Source organism: Temnothorax nylanderi, unplaced genomic scaffold (genome assembly GCF_030848795.1).
Source record: "Temnothorax nylanderi isolate EJ_2023f unplaced genomic scaffold, tnyl_v1.0 TNYL_tig0025_pilon, whole genome shotgun sequence".
Lineage (NCBI taxonomy): Eukaryota > Metazoa > Arthropoda > Insecta > Hymenoptera > Formicidae > Temnothorax > Temnothorax nylanderi.
Window position 1 is genome coordinate 899976 of NW_027249087.1, and position 25643 is coordinate 925618.

At 36.0% G+C, this 25643-nt stretch overlaps 1 protein-coding gene across 6 annotated transcripts in view; it reads right to left on the reverse strand.

The window, feature by feature from the left end:
- The window catches only part of Rbp6 (RNA-binding protein 6), a 598496-nt gene that overhangs the window by 26611 nt on the left and 546242 nt on the right, over positions 1-25643 (reverse strand). For all 6 annotated transcript variants that reach the window (XM_071701376.1, XM_071701372.1, XM_071701373.1 and 3 more), the window contains 2 exons: positions 22239-22271; positions 21197-21280 (listed from right to left, as the gene is read on the reverse strand). In XM_071701376.1, the coding sequence (XP_071557477.1) occupies positions 21197-21280; positions 22239-22271 (117 nt within the window). The remainder of the gene's footprint in view (positions 1-21196; positions 21281-22238; positions 22272-25643) is intronic.

Genomic DNA, 25643 nt, shown 5'->3' on the forward strand with positions numbered 1-25643 from the left:
GATGGTAGATTACTCGCCCCTAGGTGACTGCATCTTCAACGAAGTCTTCGTCATCGATCTCGGCAATGGTTCCGCCCCGGTCGCCTTCTCTCCATTTTTTTGCGATATTCAACTCAAATTTGTTCGTCTCACAGAAAAACTGACCCATAGCCGTGCAACGTAATGAGCAAAATCGTGCGGCACGATATTACGAAAATAATAATGGACAGCGTAAAAATAATAAAGATATTTCAAATCTCATAAGAAAAAAAAGATATACATATATATATATGTATATATATGTATACATACATACATATATGTAAACAATACAACGTATAAGAAATTATGAAAAATGTTTGTGAATTATAATCTTTTTCTTTTGGTGCGTATAACACTTTTTTGTAACACTTTCGACGGGCTATGGGTCACGCGGAAAGATGAAAAATACTTTTACGAGGCTGATTTCAGTTTTCACTAGAACTACATACAACCAGTTTGGATACATGCAAGCGTTGCTCCAACCGGCGCGCAAAGTGGCGGTCAACAGTCAAAGAGTGATGATAAATATTCATAAGTAGAAGTACTCAGAAAGATATGAATATACATTTACTTTCTTTGATTAGTAAAAAGGCTTGTACTCTCTTAACTATAACAGTCTAATTCCGAATCATATTTGTCTAATATGAAGATCACCTTTAATGTCAACGGGAGAGAATCTGATGACCTCGTTTAACGCTAAATACGATGAGAAAACGAGCCCAAGTATCGGGTATCGATAGCTTTAAAGCAAGCTCTGTAAATTGAGATTTTCCGGTGTTTTTTGACCGGCCGCGGCTTCGCTTTTATTTCAAAGAGAACCCTTTCCGCGGAACATCAAGGTTAGGAAAGGAACTAACAGTTCTCTTGTCATGCGACGTGTTATACACACAAATTTCCCGTAACACGCTCTTTCAAACAGACCTATATAGACATCAGACTAAGTTCTAGTGAAAACTAATGTTAGGCTCGAGTACTCATATGGATAATAGAACGATGGAAGATCTGGATATAACTATGTACTATGAGCTAGGCAGCCATCCAACACCAGTACGAGATACGGGATTTAAACGTATATATATGTATACGTTAGAAACCAAATAGCTCTCGTTACGATTACTTGTTAGGCTATTCTAAACACTATGGAATGAAATGACGTACGATATGCTTATATGTAATATGTAATATATAAATATATATAAAAAGACTCCTGATCGAATCAGAGATTATCTCAATACGTATTCATGCGGTAAATACGAGAATTTCGTGATATGTTATCAATTTTTTCGTATTTGCCATATGAACAATATATATGCACTGATTCTATTTTTGAAACATAGAATTGCAACTCGCCGTTCGTTTATACGACAGATTATATATACAGGATGCCCCAGGAAATATATGCGATACAGCACGGTATTATATCTGTCGAATAACTCTATCAATATTCCATTGAATAACTTGACACATATTTCTGGAAATAGCTTCGATACATATTTATGACTCGGATTCATATGGATATCATAAAGTTTTTTCGAAGATATTTAAAATGATATAATCAGTTGATTATTGATGAAAGCAAATTTGGTTTTTGATACAATAATATTCCCTGTGATCAAATAACGATCGATTAAAAAAAAAATTTACCCCGAGGAATATACTTCATTGAAAAATCATAATAAATATTTCTCTACATCTTCTACCGTCGTCAAAATTGTTTTGGAGTATGTAGAGTTATCGAAGAAGCGAATTAGGTTGCAAAGATCAACTTTGTGGCATGTTAAATAGCAATTAAGAGTGGCTTTAAAACAGATCTGAAAATGCAGATACGCAGTGTAACAAATGTTAAGAGAACACATCAAACTCAAGGTAGAGACAAGAAACTAATTCAAACTTTTACTATTGCAGCGAAATCGTACAAGGCTACGACTTATATCGCTTCTTCGATACTTACCTTTTGCCAATCGTATTACTCGATTGAAGGACTAATTATTCCCTTAATTAAATTGTAACGCAATAAAATGTCGTTATATGGCATAGCGCGGTCATTTTTTTATGATGATAAAACTGGTTATCGGGGGATCATATTAATTCGTTTTAATCGCCTGTTCGTTGAAAGCGCCGATCATCCGATTCCCAATTTAGTGGAAAGTATAATGTAATATTAACGTAGCGATACACACGTATATCATATTACGCGACCTCTATACGCAGATTTATTTTAATATGATAGAACACGTCTATATAATGATGGAACTAATAAATTGTTAATCACCGTAGATTTTGTACCAATTACAAATTTAATAAGGTTCTTTGAATTGCATACACAAACGTAAATAGAGCTTGAGATAAAATTTTTTAAACGATTTTTACGGATAAACTACGTTAAATTGACATAAAGGAAGTAGGACAATGCGGATATTTTAATAATACGTGCCCTATTTTCGTCGCGAACACGAGAAAGAAAGAAAAAGAATACATTTCGTATGGAAAATCGATCGGTTTTTAAAATCGCACGTGGTGAGAAAGACGGACGAGACGAATACAGATCGCGTAGACGATACAACGAACAACGGATGCACAACTAACATACGATTTTCTGTTTCCTAAGCATTCCATAAAAATAGATATAGAATATACATATGTATATTTATATACGAAAAGAGTTCAACCAATAATAAACACTATCGGTGACAATTATACTCGAAACTATGGGTACCTAAAGTAACTAGATAGCAACAATGGCAGATGTCTCGTATTTAATCAGAATTGAGTAATGTAGAATGTATGAGAATGATAGAGTGATGTAAAACCGAATTTAGATCAAGCAAGCAAGTACAAATAAACACGAATGAACAGTTTGTTTCAATAAACTGCTGGCACCGTTCGCATTCGTTAAAATAAATTGTTTATTCGTATTTATTTGCTGTCGCGTGCTTAGTTTTTGGATCCGGATTAAGAAAATATTAATTTGTACATTTTGAATAAATGATCTTCGTTAATAGTCGACAGATAGAAGCTATCATGTAATAAAATTCGTCAATAAATAGTGAATTTTCGTAACAATTTTAGCAAAAGTAAGAATTCCAAGATTCAATTTAAAACACACAATTTAAGAAATCACTAGTATTATTACGAAAAGCAAACTAGAAAATTCGAATGCTACGAATATATCAATTAAGAATATATAGTAATAAAAATATTAAAGATATATTTTAGAAGAAAAGAAAGTATCTTTCAATAAAGTTTTAGCACTGATTTCAAATACAAAGTATGTCAATTACTTGTTAAACTTTTCTCATAAATAATTTTTAAAACGTCCTGGGATAACAACAATAAAATCTCAAATACTTTGTTAAATTTTCAAATTCATTTGCAATTCTGTACGAAAAAAGAAGTTTTGACACGTACAGCGATCTTGATTGGTGTTCTTAGTAGACTGAGAGTACGTGTATGTTTGTGCAATACGTGAACGTGTATGTGAATCTGGGTATGTACTACGTACTACGGATTACGGTTACCGTCAACACGAGCGAGAACACGAGAACTTGGTGGAACAACCTGGCACTTTGGGGTTGAAGCTTACCGGTGCAACCCCCGCTGGGGCTCACGGACACTCGGCCTACCCTTGGCCCCACTGCGCGGTACACGACCGCTCCTACCCAACAAGAGACATCACCGATCTTACATGATATAGAAATGTCCGTTGATCACGCTAAGATATTTTTATCATCTATCGACAATTGGACGATTATTGGTGCTGGATTAAGCTTCGCGCGACTAAAGAAACTCATAAACAAATTCAAGTTCCCTTTACGTTATTAACGGAAAAATAGATATCTTTTATAATATGAAAGTCTATAAATGTGTTGGTGTTAAACGTAATAAATGCTCATTCTTTTGTGTTATTTTTTTACTCTTTCGAAGATTCAAATATCTTAAAATATTTTTCAAAATTAAATGCAAATATCAAAATGTATCAAGTACGAAGACATATATGTACAAATTACGATGAGTTATAGTAATAAATAAAAAGGTTTGTGATTGTGTACACACATGTTGCCTGTGTTCTATAATTGAATGAAAAATACAAATATACATATTTACTATATGTATATTAAAATCACCATTACATAAATATCTAATTGCTGTTTCAACAACGCTTAGTAAATATCAGGAGGGAACGAAAAATGTATCCTCTACGTTTTATCATGTAAGATTCTCTGTACATAAAAACTGTTTCTGCTCTTTTATTTATGATTTATGTCTTTCTTCTACGCTTTCAATTTTTATATAGATACTCTGAAATTATTACAACGCACTTAATTCAGCACCGTGTATTCCATATTGTGCTTTTGAATATAAAGAATCGTTTATTACTCCGTGCTTGTCCACGTGTTTGTGATATTACAATTTCTGTAATTTCCTATTATCTATATAAGGCACGCGGTTTCAATAGAGAGAGATGGGATCTCTCCATAACCGCAAGTTCCCTTCCAATGTGTATTATTAATTTGAAATTTTGGCTACAAACTGTATTTGGGAGCATGTGTTTAATGTTAGAGTATATTATTTCGAAATGAGTCGAATTTCAATATACCGTATATAAATAATAGGTAATTTTCGAAATTGGAAAAAATGTTTTAAGTGGCAATAAAAGCATATATGCTTACTACATCAATTGTTCTATATGAAATTGTACTGATCTGTGTGAGGTGACACCTAGCTCATAGTAGAGACTCAAACTAAAACATATTATATCATTGTGTTGTGCTACAAGAAAGGTAGTAAGAGTATCCTCGATAAGAGAGGAAGTGCATTTTTGTTTCGTCTTTCCCCCTTCTTCTAGCACATATAGTATCGAGAAATTCTATCTTCTTGTGTTTTTTCGTTCATTGCGTGGTACTTTTTATTTGTTACAGACATTTACTATTCAATAATTCTTAACCGTTATAATAATAGAGCTCCAGAGAGAATCGTTACATGGTGTTAATATTGTATACGCGCGTGCGTAAGTGAACTCACTCTATCATTCAGTTCCAGAGCGATCTCAGACGGGCATCAAAAATGTTATGTTATTGAGTACCCACGAGACATTTATAAAACTTTCGCGGCTGCAAGTTCTCTTTTCGTCACCTTCTTATTCGCCTTAGCGTTGGTAATCTAATTAATCGTCCGAGCCCTCATCGATCGCCTGTTAAATTAATTACTTTCACGAGTGTGTTATTCTCTTAAGGCGCATATAGCGCAAGCTGAGGAAAGAAGCATCGTCGGAAGCATGATTCATTCTATACCGTTCGAAATCTTATGCATTAAGAAAGATTGGCGATTGTCGAATAAGACGATTTTTCGCGTGCAAGAAAACTTGAAGAGATTTTCTGAGTCGTAAAAATCTCATTTACACGGTTAACATTAACTTAAAAAAATATATCCGTTTGTGTGAATTTTTAAAGATATACTTTAAGATAATTTAAAAACATATTTTACAGATATATTAAATGTGCGATTAGAATGCGAAAATAAGCTCACCGAATACCGGGTATCTTTAATCTGTAAGTACCATAGTGGAATCTTATGTGACTCAAGTTTAATTGTCATGAATTCTATTGGATTATACGTTTTTAACATTTGTTATATTAAAATATCTAAAAATACTTTTAAATATTTTTTTCAACTTTTCAGTTCAAAAGTTATATTTGAAAAAAGAAAATATTGCAGAAATTTTTACATATTAAATGATGGTCGCACAAATGTTACATATTATATCTAATAAAAATATTATAATGTTCACTCTGGTACTTAAGGATTAATGAACATATTAGAAACTTCTTATTTAAAAACAAAATAGATATTTATTGAACTTCTCCCATTTCCTAACCCTTAATTGACGTTTTAATTCAATCCCAAGCATAACCCGCGAGTCAATCGGCTTCGGAACTGCGCCATACTGCTCTCACAAACATTATATTATCTTGGACGGTATATTTTCTCATATTTCGAACATTCTCCAATTACATTTTAATTTCGCGAGTATTTCATAGCGACGTTCTTCAAGTAGTCTTGCGTGGCACGCGCTTCAGCATCGTTAAATTACCTGCTCTGTGAGTGCAAGTGGCATCGTGAGAGTCATTCTCAGGATCGGGCAAAGTATTAGTTTTATCCACGCGCGATCATAATGATTTAACAACAATCTTACGAATAGCAACAATCGGACCATAGCTCGGTAACGTTAACCGCGCCGTTCTGGGAGAATCTAAAAAAAAATTTCGACGTTTATGCGGAGATGCATATACCTAGATGAAGCGACATTTACGAAATATACAAAAGAATATATTTATATCACGAGATTTTTTGTTTTCAGATAGGACGGTGATGTTAACGCGAGCGAACTATAGCCGCGCATAAAAGTATCAATAATATTATTTAAGCATCGTGTCGTTAACAAATGTATAAGCTCAGGACATAAGTGTCTCCTTTTGGGTTTGGCTTACTCTTTAATTGTCTCGCTCGTAAATTCTCAGATCTACATTCGCATCATTACGTTTAGCAATTTCTTGATGCAACTGTTTGATATTTAGTAAACAGTAATACTAGGATAATTTAGGTAGTTACATTACATTCAGGAAAACAAAGTTCAAGATTAGACAACCTTTAAAGGCCAATCCTTAATTTAGGACAACATTGGATGCCAATTTTATAAATCAATGAAACATTTCTGTATATTCATATTTAGCGTTAAATTCCTAGCAATATTGAGTGCGATTTTCATAAAGGTCAAACACAGCTGAAAATTAAATGGTTGAATTTATAGCTAAATGCCGTGCTAAACCGATATGCGAATGCAAGCCTTTAACATTAATATTTTGGCAACTCGCAGAAATGATTCTAGCGAGACAATTCGCGGGAACGAGCGTAAATCTGGCTGCTCTCTTCGTGAATCTGCGTTCTCCATAACGTCTTAGGGACGAGGACGGACAATTCGCTCGTCGCCCTTCTGTCTCTTTTCTATACGCGCGAGACTTATCGTAACATATATTTCGTACACACTTCTTTTTTCTTCGTTTTCTCGCCCTGCGATCCACAGGGATATGGTTCGTAGGACTTTCATTAACGACAACTCGAGAATACACAACGAAATCCAAACTCGATCACAGCTCTCGCGAACGTATAATATACGTTGCGGTATGGGTGGAATAATGCCAGAGGGATGCGGGCCAGCGAGGGGTAGGAAGGATGAAACCGAGAAAACCGAGAAAGCAAGGCGAAGGTATTACGCGTCTCCTCCTATTTACCGTTAATAAATCCGCGCTATAATTAATTACTCTTAATCTTCGTTACTTATGAAGGTAAATGTATACGTGCAATGTGCAGGAACGCGAAAGTACCGCGTCACCGCGATTTACGCGGGCATTATGCATAATCTACTTTTCTCGTTTTTTTTTTTTTTTTTTGAAGATATCTTTAATATCCTTAATTAATCTTAACTGTATTTTATTTCTTTTGAGTTAGCTTCCGTGCGAGCAGTTTAGAAAATTATTTTAATTAAATGAAAATTTGTAATACGTGTGTGACGCATAATGAGAGTGTAATTAATATACGAGGATTTTAATGTAAATCCCCGATTATGGCTGTTATCATCGCGCATATTAAATCTATTTAATTGCGTTTGGTGTTCGCATCGTCCTTGCTTCCTGGGGTTTCCTGACGCTCTATCGAGGGACGGAAGTGCGGGAAAGGCTTCGGAAAGGCCTGGAATGAGTTGAACGGCGTAATAATAACAAAGAAGCGCAAAATGGCCAACGGTCCTTGAGCGGCTTATCTCGATGCTAATCTCTCCTACGAGGGTCGGTACTCTTTTTCTTACGTTTCACTTTCACCTAACTCGACGTATGCCTTACTCTACGTTTAGCACAATATGTAACTTTTTTTTCTGGTTAAGAAATAGTCACGTGCCACGACAATGGCACCTTGTTCGCGATGCTTTTGTGCGATGCATTTTAATCTTCCTATAATAGTTTTGTAGTCAACAAATCTATGCTGTGACTATGATATTAACAAAACGTGCAAATCATTTACTTTAAGTTCCTTTTTTCAGTTCGTCTCAACTGGTTCTCTTTCCTCTGCGCTAACGTTAACTTAACAGAAATTTACTCTGATAAGGTATTCTGGTAGAAACCTAATTTCCTCTGCTGCCAAGATATTTTATCTTGAAAAATAGAAATTGGTGATAAATTATGCCTTTATCCCTCCCCTTTTCCGCGTCATTACTCTTTCATTGAAGAAAAATCGTTTTTATGGAAAGATCGTTTAACGAATCTGTAATTAAAATATTATATTTAGGCAGAATTTTCCACATATTAAATACTGAAATAGCATTTGGAGAGAGAGAAAGAGAAACTACAAATATTATTATAAAACCATGTTATTTCTCTTTATACTTTTCGTATTACTTACAATTACTCTGATTTTTATACAATTAAACGTGATAATTATGCCGCGCATAACTTATAAACGCGTTGTTACGACCACCTCATCAAAATATATGTATCTTCAATTCGCTGGCAGCAAATTTTAAGGTTATTATAACAGGTTGATACGTAACTTCGACGCGCGTCGCTTCAACAAGGCGCCATAATCGAGGCACTCGGAAACGTCTATATCGTTATATCTACATATATATGTCCTACACTAAGTGTTTTCGATTAAAGTGTTTAGCTTAGAGATTACATAGAACGTGGCTACATCTCGAATTGCTACGTGAGGTCAATATCTACGTGAGAGAAACGCGTTAAAGTTTAAAGTGAATGGAAAAGAATGATAGACCGGCGAAAGAGATAGGAGGAGGAAGTGGAGGAGGGGCGTCCTAGGAAAGCACGAGAGAAAACTGACCATGGCCTTTAATAAACGTTAATTATTTACGTATGGTCATTATATCTAGCTTGCGTTCTCATTATGATTCATTGTAACTCCGCATTAAGACATCTATCTCGGATTATATCATCGATCTATTATTAACGCGTGTTTTGTGTGTGAGTTTATTATTAGCTGCTATATCCCCTCCCCCATACACACATTATGATGAAGGGGTAAGAATTATCTCGGCATATAATCTCTGTGTTAATTATATACCTGCGTTCCCGTGGTAGACATCATTACTATAGCTAGTGGCAAGGCTACCTCGTTTATCGCGAGATTTCGATATTTTGGCATTTGTGACTATTACTAATCTCATTTTTTTAATGGTTTTTGAAACAATTTAATAAGAACGCATTTATATAGGTACAATAATACAATAATTTGATATCAATCAGGAAATATTATTTTCTTGCATCAATCGTTAATACATTGTTTTTCTTTTTTTCATTATGTGTTACTTCCAACACATAGTAAAAATAACCTATTGTTACTTTTTATTCATAGTTATTAAAATTTTTCCTCGTTTCGATGATACATCTATCTCTATAGGAATATTACATTAATATCTTTAAATATGTCTTATTTTCTTTCTTCTTCTTGCTTCGGTATTTACGTGTTATTCCTGCATTTCTGTTTGAGAGAGTGAATGCTTTTGCATTTTACAGAAAGCAAGAAAAGAAGGACGATATCGTAATTCGTTTAATATTTCGTGATACAAATAGCCTTGCCATTAAGCATCATAGATTTGGATGTGCGTTCATCTGTATTTTTAGGCGCTTTTCAAAGTAACGACAGAAGAATAAAATACAGAAATCTGTTTATCTCTATGCGAATGAGAAGATAAAGTGGAAGGACCAGAAAGAGAGAGAAGATGGGTAGTACTCGACTTCCATCGAAGAACCATTAAATCTCGTCGCTCAATTTTCATATCTGTTTCATTTTTTTTACGTGCCCTATATTTTCTCTCTCTTTCTCTTTCGGTATTTACGCGTTTACCCAATTCTTTCCTTGCCGTTCCTTCGTTCCTGTTTGCTTGAGAGTGAATGCTTTTGCAGGAAGGCGAGCACATTTTTTTTTGCGCGAGATACTTCTGCCAAAGATATTCGTGTGTGTCTGTACGCGATACGCGCATATGCGCGCGCAATGTGTGTGAATACGTGTATTATTTGTCGTTACTTTTTAGAATCTTGTGTTTGGCAGTACCTAATGGAATGGGGGTAGAGGCAGGCGACGCTTTGCTTGACGAAGGACCACAGAGTTTGCCAGCCATGCGTCTGTGAACATTTTTTAATTTCCGGTCAAGCGATTCACGTGAGAACAAGCCGTTTCAGAAAATTCAAATTCGACTCTTTCGACGTTACCGGTATACTATAACAAAAACCGGTTTATAACAAAGACATTCATTCGTTGCACGATTTTGTGATACGGAGGAAGGTTACACTCTCGGATTAACCTTTCGATGAGAACGGAAATGGTACCTCACTTTAACGCGACGTATACAAGCTGACAAAATTTGTGCGGTTTATGTTAACAGCGAAGGATTATTCCGAGCGACCAAATATATAGGCGATTTCATCAAGAGCTATTCATTACAGTCGAAATAACTCGTTGCTTTCCAATAGGTAAATAATTCAAAATTGAAATAAATGGAATTGAATATCAATTCCTAATCGGTTTTTCAAAATAAAAATTATATTAGTCCACGCAAATATTATTCTGCACAGCAATTTTTCCGTTTCATATAAATAGCATGAGCACCATAGTTACATAGTCAACCACAGAATAATGTTCAGTTTTATCAAATAGTTGCAAAAATCGGAGCATATTTTCGTGCGAAAATGTCAGCTCATTATCTCGGATTATAATACTGCTACATTCGCGCATCGAATCGATTAGAACGATATCGGTGAAAAATTTGCATTGAAATTGAAGATTATCTGTATGTATTCATCTCCCAATTGAAATTTTTGGTCTATAGTTTGATGAACTATACAATCTATTGGGCCAGGTATTGCAGCATTCCTATTGCAAATGCATCTCTTGCGAGATTACCCCGATTCTATAATAATGAACAATGAAGACCGGTTCGGTGAATAGCCGCATATCATGTTAATCTCGATTCCATATTTATCACCAGCGACTGATCACCATCGTAGAAACGAATGATATTTCATTAATAATTCACAAGACTCGTGTTTTAACAAATATGAGCAACATTAATTTACATTACTCGCGCTCTGTATATATATCCGCTTTGTATACATATATATTTATATTTATTTATATCGTTTACTCTTTTATTTATATTATGTGTACATAATGTATGATATGAATAAATGGCTGTACAATCGCGCGTATTTACAAGACATTCTCGAAAAAATGTCGAGATATATGTATAATGAAACAAATTTACGAAACACTATAGTATGCACTGTTTGTTTAAAGGAAACTCAGGACGATATTGAGAATTATAAGAAGTTGAAAGTAGAAATATATATCGGCAAATATATAGATATTTTAATTCTGCAAAGCTATATGGAGAACGTCTTATTCCAAAAATATGCAGACTTAATACCTAATATAATGAAATGCAGTTTGCTCTTCCATCAAATTAAACATTTTCCGCCTATTGAATGAGATATGAATACACGGAAAGAATATTTTGGCTGAAGTATCTAGAAATTTAGCTAGATACAGATCTGAAAACAAGTTTGTCGCACCATCAAAATAATTATAGTACAGTAGGTCGCTAAAATATGATGATAATGCTGTAAAAAATTTCGACATTTTAGCAATCAGTTTGAGTGTCCTACATAATTATTTTGATGATGCAACAAAATTATTTTCAGATCTGTATCTAGCTAAATTTTTAGATACTTTAGCAAGTTCTTTCCGTGTAAAAATAACAAAACTATAAACATCTCATAAAACATTCACAAGTACTTTCGAGCACACAAGAAATATACATTTACATATAAAACAATTACACGCATATATATTGAGCTTATTGACAAAAAGTTGGCGAAAATGTGTGAGTAACGATATATATATCGCTATATTTTAATTTCGCATAATTCTGAGCTCAATGTATTTTTCCGGAAGGCTTTCGTTACTACTGAAACATGGATACTTCAAAAATGCAGGACTTTATATCAGTTCTGACATTTTCTTGAAGCTTCTTCAGGCATGTATGTATAGAGACTTTCGTGACCCAGTGTATTTCCGGGGTGAAGTCTCGAGCGTTCTCGGGCGCGCGCACGTGTTTGTACGCAACTCATTGCGAGGGCGAGTTTGCATTTGTGTTCCGGACGCGAGCAGGTGCCGCCGCGTATACTATATGTGTCTCTCGCATGACGGCGATATCGTAAATCTCCGGAAACGGCACGCGTTATATATAAGCTTCGGATATTTGGAATTCTTAGCGTGGAGTCGAGGTTTTCCTTAAGGTATAACGTATTACCTTAGCCTCGCGCTACGAACGATATTTACAACGTGTGTGTATGCGTGCGTATATGTGTGTATATATATATATATATATATATATATATATATATGCATGCTATAGCGAGATGTACACACACGACGATATAGTGCGACCCATAGAAAATATATCTCTTGTCGGCAAACGTAGGAGAGAGCTTTTCGCACTCAATATCGCACAGTCGAAAGATCAAGCATTAGTTTTGCAATCCATTGAATGATCTCGATCACACGGCAATGCAGCAGATATTTTATTATAAAAAGTTCTTGTTTTAGCAATATTTGGAACTTATACGTTTCAACTACGTTAAAGTATCAACACCTAATTAAGTAAATTAAAATAACATTCACTCCAATATCGTTTACTGTACTCGGTATTATATTCTTTCACTCGGTTAAATGTTTCTATAATTAGTGATTGTGCCAGATATATTTGCGTGTAACAACATGATAATATGAAGTATTAGAAAGGAAAGTGGATGGCAACAGTGGTTGTGAATCTTCGTTATATATTGGAGAACTGTAATTGATAAAGTATTCACAGTTAATGTATAGGTACAGTAAATTTACATTTAAATACGGTAACATTATATATCTACTTTTTTTTACTGCTTCCCGTTAGTTGTATTTCTGTGTAAAATGCTGTTACACCGGATTCATAACTCTTTCTTGCCATACCAGTGAGATTTAAGACAAACTGTAATCGATTCTCGCGCATGTCCGCGAGAAAAATGCAGCAAGAATAATCGAAATTCAAATCATTCCCCTCTTTGACCCTCTCCCGCTTACCTCGTTTTATTTCCGGCAGCTTCTACTCGCGGCTTGAACTCGCGAATGGAAACGAATCGTCCGTTCGCGTCGAACAAAGACCGAACGCGGAAACGACGGAAGAGGGAAAGCGGAAAGCGCGGGAGTTATGTGCATTGTCGTCAATGGGACGAAACAAAGGCCAGAAGCGCAAAAACGGAAATAAAAGAGGAAAAAAAAAGGAAAAATTCGCCACACACCGCAACGCGCGACAGAACGTAATGACGCGCTTTCGAAAATGGCGCGAATCGAGCTTGTCGCGGTATTAATTCGCGGGAATCAAAGCAATCGCGCTGTTGTTTGCGTTCTGAACTCTATACCGCGATGTTTCTAGACATTGCTGGCAGAGAAAATGAAAGATACAGCTGGCGAATATATATCGCAGAGAAACCTGGCAAAGAAATATTATGAAACACTGTTATTCGAGTTGTAAGCGCTGCTGCATTTGATGTATAACAAACGCTTCTGAAATATGTAAATTTTAAAGGATTTAAGAAAACTAAAAATGAATAAAGTAATAAATATAATAGTGTAATGTGTCTCTTAAATAATTATTGCATAAAAGACAAAATTTTAACTATAAACATAACGCGAATACTCATGAACTAATTTCTAAATTCAAAAAAATGATTATTATATCCTTTTTATTAAAACAATCATAAGGTTATTGATTACGGATAGAAAGTATTTTTTTCAATTTGTGCGTCAATTTATAGGTAACAACTTCTGAATTATTTTCGCCAATTTACTTAGAAATTAGGTGGCCAAGTAAAAAAGAAATCATGGCTATTTATTAAATAGAAATGTTTCACTGCATAACGTATAATTATCTAGACTATTTTGCGATAAAAAGGATGCAAAAAGCGGAGAAGATTCAAGCGCAAAGAATCGGAAAGGAGGTCGCGATCGTGCCATTGCGAACGGTTAACAGAAACGCACTGGCACGGTGGCGGGTTGAGGTTCCACAATAACCCCCCTCGTGTTCATCTCCTTCCCTGCAACCCCTTCTATCCCCTTACCGCCATAGTAACGGTAACCGACGATTTATTGCGTGGCGCAACGAGCGCGCACGGTAACACGTTACGGTAATGACTGTGAAATACGACGGTGCGCCTCTGCCACCCTCTTCCCTCTCCCGCTTCACGTACAACCCTTCCGCTTCACCGCAGCTGCCCGCCCACCCTTACCCGGCTGTCCGATGAAAGGACTGAGTTTCGATTCGCGTGTAGGTATAATGTACGCGAATCGCGAGCGTGTAAAACTCTCGCCTCTTTTCTCTTATTCTTTTTCTTTCCCTTTCGCTCTCGCGCCTTAATCGAACACGAATATGAATAGGAATATACTGAGTTTGAAAGAGTGTTTTCGAAACGTTAAAAAATATTATAATATAACGATGAATGATATAAACTATCAATTCTAATAAAACTGAATTAATATTTTCATAAACATTTCTATAATCACTGTTCAATATGTTCATTAAAATTAAAATCTCCTAAAATAATTTTAGTTGAAATGTCATATTTTATAAAAATATCTATATTTCTTTCAAAATAAATAATTTAACGATGATCTGATTTTATTAAATGATAATGTTGATTAGCAACGACAGTGTATGATTCAACACATAATATTTAAAATGGTGATTAAGTGTTAGTGTTATGCATTGAAATTTTCTAAAACTAGAATTTCAAATATTTTATTGTGCTTGTAACAAAGCATTAAAGCAAAATATATGAGATTGTTTTAACATGGCGATAATTAGGTCCCTACTCTTTCCCGTTTATTTTTTTTCTTTCACTATTTAAATCATTACTTGCACAATCTAGTGATGTGAATTAAAAGAAAGAATAATTAAAAAAATCTGAATAAACGAAAATCTGAAAGAACACTTGTATTAGGGGCATATTGACGCCAATCGCACAATAAGTGGATAACAAAACATTTTTGTCAACAATGTACGAGTCAGTTTTATCCTTTGCGCGATTATGCTCTCTTTCTTCTCCCCGATATTTCACTATTCGAATAATCTAAATGATTTACCGACCAGATTCGTATAAACCCGAATCAGTTTTTATACAGAATAGATCCTCGTACGAATCGATCCGCCGAGAAAAAACCGACGAGACGGAAGAAAGTCCGATATATTTGCCAAGTCCGTGCACGCCGACAAGCAGTAAGCCGACGAAAAGAAAAGGAGAAGTGTCCCTTTCGAGTTCTTCTGAAAAACCGACTGATGTCCAATGAGGCGTCAGGGACTACTCTTCCGCCCCTCCTTCTTCGGGAAAGGAAGAGAAGAAGCTCGTTATTGCGTTTGCATTCTAAGAGGAAATCGTCGTCGTCGTTATGCTGTCTACTCAAGCGGCGTTATCCCGACAAAAATATGGAGATGTTGCAGCTTGTTATTTTCTCGTAAGAAAGGCGGTCACACGGGTTAAAAGAACTCGGTCTTTTACTACTCGTTCCGCGACCGGACCGAGGAAATCTAGCCGACCGGGGGCAGTTATTAGCGCGTATCACAAGAGCGACTGGTCGGTACACCCCTTGCCCCTCGAGGGGGAAAACGATCGTTTTCTCCCTCTCTCTATATTTCTCTTTTTATTTTATTTTTTCCACGATAACTTTCACACCATTTAAGCACTCTCCACTCTTCTAACATCGCCATTCGACCACTCTGCGGGATCATATGGCATTTTTAACTCTCTTCTTGCTAAGGAATTATTCTACATCCGCGCGCGGAATAGATAGGATCGGTACTCCCAAAGTACCTGAAACTACCATCGGCCCTTTAAGTCGCTAGTCTCTTTTCTCGCTGGTCTTCTTTAAGCTACTGTTTTGCGATTACCCGTCATTATCTCGTGTCGCTTGTTTTCATCGGTTTAACGATTGAACACATAAAAAATGTTGTTTAGATATAAACTATGTAAAGTATCATGCTGAGATAATAAACTGATTCGAATTTTACTAAATATTTAATTTATCATCGGACAAACTGCGAGAGCGGTACCTCTCGTTCATTCAAATTTTTCGCTGCATTGATAGATAGAGAAATACGTTTCGAAATTACTCGTCGCATTGAGAAAATTTTAGCAGTATATGTGACTACGTTGATAACTATTGATAGAAAGAAAAAGTTTTCAGCTGTAGAATTTGAGAGGCTTGTTTTATGTTACGAATTCTCAAACACTAAAAAATTTGTATGGAAATAATCATAAATTAATTTTTACATCTCTTGATAATGTTTTATGTAAATTTTCTTTAATCGATTAACCTGAATGATAGCGTATTTTCGTTGATTTAAACGTAATTGAAACTCACTGATTTCACGTCAATATCTAACAAATAGACTACATCGCTCTACGGAAACTTGCAACGTAACTAGAGCGAATTTACTGCATAATGTTATGCTGACGCACTAAACATCTCATCCATCTTGAATCGAAAAACATGGTTCGAAGGGTCAAATGAGAGGATCAAATTTGTGACAATTTGCTTGTAATTTTGGTGTAACCACATTCGGAATTTAGTTAGTGATTACAATGCCACATATCGCATATCTATAAGTATCATTAAACGTTGATATACTATTCATTCATGCAACGTATTTATTCATGTATTTCTCTGGAGGATACATACGACATATCTGAAGCATATATTTTTTATGACACATGGATTGTAATAACAAAGTAAAAATCCCAAGGTACTAAAATAGAAACAAAATTTTACTTTTCAATTAATATAAAATAAATCTTTAATAAAGTAAAATTAATCGTAAATATAACGCGAGGTCTAACATCTCACATAACATAATAGGAAATAATGATTCATTTGTGAGAATAATTCGATTTGCGTAAGAACATCTTCCGCGCATCAACCCCTTCGTTTGTAAGTTGCCGAAAGATTTGTCTTTACTTACTGATATACGAAATACGCGAGATGGTTCAAATTCAGTTCGCATGAAACGATCTCATTCGGCGCTTTCGTTTCGTGACGCGAAGGTGAATGTCTCGCGACGATCGTTAAATCACGGCTGCCGTTTGACTTCTCTCTCGAAGCAGCGGAATATTTGCAGTTGGGGAACGTTCGAGCAGAAGACTTTCCCCGAACAAGTTCTCCGCGAAGCGAATATATCCCGAGTATACGTCGCCAACCCCTACCTAGAAATATCTTTTCTACCCCACATTGGATTCGTTCCTGTGTGTGGAAGATCGCCCCCTTCCCGTGTTTGCGAAGAGGGTGGCTTAACCGACGAATGTTTTTCGGACATTGGGAATACATTGAGGGAGGCGGACTAGGGGGGTGGCGAAGAGTTCTTCTTTATGGCGATCAATCATCGCGGATGATATCCACTTTTCCTTCTACCACCATGCCTCGTGAACTGTACGCAATAAGATATACACAAGCCAGGCTGGGAGATCGGGAGAACGGGCGAAAAAGGTGGAAAGGTAGCCGCGGGGGTGATTCCGAAAAGTTATTCAAATGCGTTAAGTAGCGGGTGTCGAGGAAAATTGGAAACGATTCTGGGGGTATCGAGCACATCCCTTGAGGAAAGCGAAGATCGGATCGAGAAAGTAGATGGTAAGAGGAACGGGGGAGGACAGGCTTTTTGAGGGATGGGCCAACGTCCGAAAAACATTATACATTATTTATGAGTTCTGTTCCCACCCACGTATTGTTCTAAGAGTTCGATATACATAGGAACATAGATTACAATTCCTCGAGACAATAGAGTTCGCATTTCACTCTTTTTTAAAGCGTTCTCTGAAGCGAATCTGAAGCGAATCTGAAGCGATATCATTGGACGACACTATCTCCAGCGCTAATTAATCTCGATCGCGACGAGGCACCGGTCGCAGTTTGTCCGACGCTAACGACGTGACGCGTTATTACTGCTTTACATGCTTGACATGTGGAGGAGCGGCAAGGGTTAAAATTACGTGGGATGGAAGGGTGCGTAGTTTCGATCGCAATCGCCTTTCGCGGAACACGTGGAACAAAACGTGCGTACATTTACCAGGCGAGAAGTAACGAAGGTAAATGTGCATAAAATGTGCGATACCCTAACGTTAAGAAAGGTGAGAAAATCTAAAAAAAAGCATTATAGTTATCTAAGTTTTACACAACAGTTTATATTAGAAGAGCCAAGATATATCGCATTGCAGTATAAAAGAAACTATTAAAAAAGCTATCTATATAGAAAGCTTCGAAACAAAAGAAGAATGATAACTTTTTAATTTTCTAATGAAAATTAAATTAAGAAGCAATTGTTGGCAAAACGGTTCTTAAGAACAATTTTTAAAAAATATTTTTTATCGCAATGATCATCTTTTCAAATTTGCTTCTATTTTATTGAGTAGAAAGTAGGATATTTTTTTAACTATTTGATGAAATACCCCGTCATGATTTTTTATATGGTTTTATGTGCCGGTTTTCATTTTAACTCTCCAGTTTGGCTGCGCAGCGAAGTTCCAGTATTATTAAACGCATATTTGTTACATTCAATATATTTGTGCCGCTCTGCCTCGTTTCAAATTTTATATAAAAAAATCAAATAACAAAATTTACGAAGTAATAACAAATATAAATATCAGTAAAAATACAGTTAACAAAATTTGATATTGTTAAAAGGAAAGTTTGCGGAAACAAATCGGAACAGATGGTTCAGTTTGATAATTCGCGGGGACAATCTAACGATTTGTTGTCCTTTAATTTTATTCATCGAGCGTTACGATAGACACATTTTATATCGAATTGCGATAGAAAAGAGATACATTTCCCTTGAACATATTCAAGTGCAATATGTGATTTTCATTTCACGAATACGTCATGAAGAAGGCTTGACTTCGAAAGGTCTGCCCGCAAGCTATCATCCACTCCGATTTCAACAGATCGATGTCGAAAGATAGACGTGCTCATTTTCCTAGGTACCCTATTAGTCGCTGCAGTCATACGTGCAGTATACCAATAACTAAATGCGTATATGTGTTTTGTACGTGTATACGTATGTTGTATATGCGTGTGTGTTAAAGTGGACCGCGATGCGGTCCCTCGCGTATCATTGTCAATCGATACGTACTTGTTACCCTTGCCAGATATCAACAATGACATTTTACTCCGCTCTATCTACACACATTTTGTATCGCGATCGATTTCACGATCCGTTGACCGAGCCAAACAGCTCTGAACAGCTTGAACTCAATTTTGGTGACATCATCGATTTTCAAAATGTCGATGTGTATTTACAAAATATATAATATTGGTTTTACCGCACGCTCCCCCCTACGCAGTTTTGGCTAATAAACGCTTTAAAAGTAAAAGTATTCTCTGATAACTTTTATCGGCTATTTCAATATTTAGTGGTATTTACTGATGAATTCGGACATTGATTGGATATTTGCTTTTATTGAGATTGCTATTGGGATATATTCGTTATTGAAAGGAATGATTGATTTCACATATAGTGGCTTACCAAAGTATTCAAACGATAATACGCCTATATTAAATCGAATAAAATCGTCCGAATACTTCCATGAGGCATTTTGCACTCGGCGTAATCTACGCATATTTTTTTTCCTCTACCTACATATTCTCGTTCACACGTACATAGCGATATTTTTGAGATTTTGAATTCTTTAAAAATGATAACCACGGCAAGGGAGAATCAATAGTGCACCGTAGCTATAACAGCTCAATAAATTCCGAATCCAGGGTAGCGCAACACACTTTTTCGCAAACACTCGGTGATTTATAGTCTACCGCAGAACGAGAAAGAGAATAGATTATTTATATCCTTTGGAATTCATTGTTCCTTTAAAAAATATTTTTTCAAAATATAGTAGAAAAATAATGTATAATAAAGTAATCATCGTGAAATCTGTCGAATGTGTCTTGCTAGTTAATATACAGATGAATATATAGTAGAATAAGACGTTACTTAGTATGTATCAAGGCTAACAAATTTTTTCTTCGTGTCTTTAGCCTTAAACGATAGGATAACTTTGATATAGTAACCTAATTGATTTATAAGATTCTCATTATTGACTGCTGTCCGATAGTGTTCTCGTTATAAAAAAATACGCGAAACGAACATCTCGACAAGTATAGAATAAAATACAAACTTCTTCATAGAGAAGCAAATCGATATTGCAGCCGAGCAAGCCGTCGCGTCAGCTGAGCTGACAATGCTAGATATTAATAATTTATCCTTAAATATCCTGTAACTCTTTCTCTCTCTCTCTCTCTCTCTCTCTCTCTCTCTCTCTCTCTCTCTCTTTCTCTCTCTCTAAGTGAAGGTTTTCATAGCGCAGCATTTTCCCCGTTTTCTCTATCCTATCGTAGTTCTCTCGCGCGTTGTTGAAAAACTTTGCGAAACCGGAACCCTCTTTAAAGAGTAATCATCCGTGCTTTAAAGAATCTCTCGTCGTTTATTCCCGTTATTCCCCGTACAAATAGAAACGCGCGTTCGGCGGAACCTGCTTGCGTTCCGGGCATCATATAATTCGAGAATTATTCGAGAGTCGCTTTGTCCCCTCGCGAAAGTTAGTGTACGTTTCTGCGGAAACTCCTCGAGGTTCCTCGAGAATCGCTGCGTGCGCATTGCACGCGTGTCTTCGTCATGCTCTCGAATCGCCCGAATCACCCTCGAGAACATGGGACTGTCTCTCCTCGTGATTATCGCGTCGCAACACGCTCTCTCGCCGCGATGGAATTGAATGGACCAAGCGACAGCACAATCAGTTAGCGTATAGCGATGGGTTAGAGTGCGCGCAGAGCTCGTTATCGATATCAATAATTAGTGAGTTAGTTCACAGAGGCATGGCGTTGTAGAGGTCCAGATTGGGATGGTAAAAGAGCGGTGTCGGGGTGGGCGGGTTATGATGGGGCGCGGGCTGCGCCTGTATGAGGTTCAAGTTCAAGTTCAGGGGCGCGATGTGGGCCGCATTGTGGTGGTTAAGGTGGTTAAGGCTAAGGTGGTTACCTGTCGGGTAGGGTAATCCGAAACTAGGGTACCCAGAATAGCCGCGGCCCGCCGCGTATGCCGCGTACGCTGCCGCTGGGAAACCTGCGAACACAATGAAAATTTCCGTTACACTCCTCGTTTACTTCCGTGCGCTAGTCCTCTTGGCATTTGACCGTAATCATTTGCGGTAACGCGAATGATTCTATAAATGCTGATAAGCATAAGAAAATTTTCACCTTTTTGCACTTTTTATTGTGCTATTTGTTATAACTAAACACTTTTCGATTTCCAGTATAGAAATATATTTTTTGCTTTCAGTACCTGCATACAGACGTTGTATACAGGCTTAAGACAACTTTTTATTTCTTTAACTCTCTTTAATATTTAACACATTATTTGCTGGATTTATATTTTGACAAGAAAATATGAAGAAATAAAGATATTTTTATAAAAAGATATTTAAAAAGATCAAAATTTATTTCTTGCTAAAAAGCGATATTTAGTAATGAAAAAACATGCAAGAATATTACTGCATTAAATTCAATTTTGTAGTAAAAGGTTAAAAGACCTTGTGTTATCTTATTTTTATAGGAAAACTTATAAAGTTATTAAAGAACTGAGACTATCGAAAAACTTTCTTAATATTTCATATAAATTATTTCAATAAATCGATGATAATAATTCGTTGAAAACAGAAAAAAATACAAAGATGGTACTTATTTACTTTGTTAATTGCTAGAGATTAAATCTATTAAGTTATATCCGTCAGTTATAGTCATATCTATTCTGCTAATTAGATTAAATTTCCATTAATGCAAAAGCTAACAAGAGGTTAGTAACTAATCCGATAAATTCTAATATTTACATACGATTCGCATCAACTGAAAGATATGTAGATAAGTAGAATGTATGTTAAAGCAAATAGGTGAAATAGGCAATTATGTATCAAAGCTATCGAGTCATATATGTAGGATCATTATTTAGTTATGTCTATAATAGAAGTCGTCAGCGGATATCGAGTTTTCTTTACTAGTCAGTATATATTATTTCACATACTCACCATCAGGTAATGCTCCCAGAGACCACATAAAATCTATAAGGAAAAACAAACTCGATTAAAATGTAGTTTCGAGATAGACCGACATATCGTGAATACTTTTTTCGGTTTATCTTTAGCAATTTTTTTTTCTTTTCAATTTTTCCCCCTTTATTTATTATATTGCATGTTCGTTAGTGCAACGACTTCAAGTCTCCATCAAAATTTCTGCAACTACGTACGAAGAAAGATATTGATCGCTCGAAAACTTACGAAATAAACTTACGTGTCAGAAATAAAGTTTCCACATGTCAATTATTTTCGCGAAGTTTCATATGTCGCAAGACCAATATTTTTCTTCGAGCAGGCGAAGGTAGGCGTAAACATTTAAGAATATGTACACGGAGATAAGTTAAGTATGAAGCGAAGCGTTGCAGAAATTCGTCGGGATATAAGTGTAACGGATGACTAGGTCCAAACGATAAAAGAGAACGTAAAAAGAGAAAAAAAAGATAAGAAACAGGATTAGAAGCTTTCTAGGTTAATCAGAAAGTGTGAGAAAATGAGATAGAGAGATAAAGAGAGAAAGAGAGAGAGGGAAAGAAAGAGATAAAGAATGAAAGAAACAGAATGATAGAAAGATCAAGGCATCCATGAAATTTCATAATTCGATACTAATTCAAAAGACCACACAACTAAGATTCTCACTATGTATATATGTATATCGCATCGACTATATAGCGCATTTTCTAAACTGTGTGACAAGGTACTAAGTAACTACGCGCGGCCGAGGTGTTTCCAATTCTACGACAAAATAAACCCTCCTATGAACTATGGTTATTGTAGCCGCCAAAGGTATTGGTTAATTATTTACCGTTAAGTAATATTTGCTAGGCTCTCTATATAGCTTATTAGATATTGACTAAGGGTCAGTAATATGCCACCACTCGAATGTTTTCCGCAAATTTTGACAGATTTGCGGGATAATTTGGATAATACACGCGTAAAAAGCGTGCTCTATTTTTATTCTTCTACCATGTTACATGTGTGCGTGGCATAATACCGGCACCACTACCACATTTATATTGACGATACAATATTGAAAAAAACACCGACCACAATAATACTACACTACTAGACTCACTATACTAGTATCCATATCGACGTTGCTCTCACAATATTACGCAGATGGAAAAAAGTATATAAGAGCGTTTATTCTAGCCATTAAAATACACTGATACATATTAATAGTATTAGTAATTCCGTACCTAAAGTCTCTCTACCGGGCTGGTTTTGATTACGTCAAGCGCTCAATGGTATTTTACTATCATTTTGCACTCTTTTTTTTCTCTGTCTTAATGGCTTTCTAAACTCTTCTGAGCTACAATAAGATTTGCACATATGTCGAGCACTATCTCGCATTTATCTCAATGGAATTGTTTGCATCATTATATAGATATACCTTTGTTACTTCATCGAAACACGTGTGAATAGTAGATCTTGACGATACTATATAAATATTCTTGCGCGAATTACGCGCGTGCTTTCTACATGGCATCTACGTATACAGCCTGTACTTTCTCAGATGCAACATATCGATCTCACGTAGAGCAGACGTTTACGTACGACGTATTAACATTAACGGTCTCTCGCAGTTCTGAGAAGCGCATAAAGCCTGTCTCAGCTCGAGTTTACGATCGAGTTGCCAGTCGATTAACGTTTACGTCACATCGATAGCTTCGGCAACGTGGAATTCATTGACTACTCTCACTAGAATTTTACGTTTTCCCTTTGATGTGTGTGTGTCCCGTCTCAGAGGAAAGGAAACATTCGCGAGGCCATGTATCGGGGATGCATTTCGTTGAATCGTTCTGCGCCCCCGTTACAAATTATGTAAGACGTCATCGGATATTCTATATTCCCGTGAAACCCGAAATCCGGCCCAGCCAAGTGTCACAGAGGCCAACAATGAAACTGCACCTTCAAGGTCTAGTCTACTTACGAAACTGACAGTGTTGCGCCTCTCTGGCTAATAAATACATACTTTCTAGGACACACGTCTCACGCATTATTATCAAGGTGCTTAAACGTTGCTATGCGGCTTAAGAAGAGTTAAGTAACAAGTAGTATATGAGTAGGATATACGGGAGATATACGAGCTGAGGCATTAGGTATATAGATAGGTATACGCACGATATATATTTAGTATGTATCCTATATAGAGAGGTATAATATTACGTGTAACGTAATATAAATGTAACTATGTAACGTAGCTCGTTAAGTAATAGGTACAATATAATAGGTCTCTTTGAAGCCGCTGGTAATGCGTATTCTTCGCGGAAGACGTCGAGAGTGCCGCGCTTTATCTCGCTTCTCTTGCGAATAATTTTGCGCGGAAGCAAATGTGAGTGGGAATGTTACGACGGAGGCCATGAAATTTTGCCTTCCCTGTGAGCAATTCTTTGACGAGCGGAAGCGAGCGCATGTTCTTCCGCGAAGACGAGCGCCTAAAGTATAATCTAAGCTAACGATATCATAGTGACTTCCCAAAAGCTATAGTCCACTAGTAGTTTCAACGGTAGGAACGTGTACATAGTATATTAATTCGCCCAAAACTGATTCGCTCTAACTAATCGAACCTAGAGCGCCTAGAGTCTCAATAATGTCTAAGGTCTGGTAACAACACAAATGTTTACCTAATTACCTAGATATGTAGAGATAGATAGATATATAGGCTCCGATATGTATATCTGTTTGGTCTATTACAAAAAACTATAAGGTGTAATGCGGCTCTCACAAAATATATCGATATTAATATCAAATGCTATGGCGTTACCAAATAGGTAAGATACAAAACAATATAACGTATATATCGTCTGGCGTAATCTATAATGGATCAATAGGTACTTATCAATACAGAGTGTCCGAAAACTACTGGTATGTATTATTTGATACATATCAATATATATATATATTTTTTTGACAACAACGTTGAGAACTGCTGTTTGTTGCAGCGTTTCATAAATTCAAATGCAAAATAATAATTAAGCCCAGAATAATAATTTTCTGTTCATATCTACTTGAAATTCAAGCCTTGCCATTAATTTATATTCTAGAATCTCTTCTCTTTCAAAATTATTCAATGTTTCTCTTTATTTTGATTTTTAATGTTAATGAGATATAGTATATCGCTAGTTTTTGAACACTCCGTACAAGTATAGAATATAAATATATTATACGTATATACGTATATGTATATAGATTCACGTATGCATTTATATACATATAAATAGTGTCGAGCTCGTGTTTTTCTTTTTGAGTATTTTCATATCGTCTACAACACTGAGTTCTTTCTTGCTTCGACATTATGAAATTTCATGAAGTCACTTGCGAAAAATATTCCGGAAGACGCGACAAATGAGAAGTGCA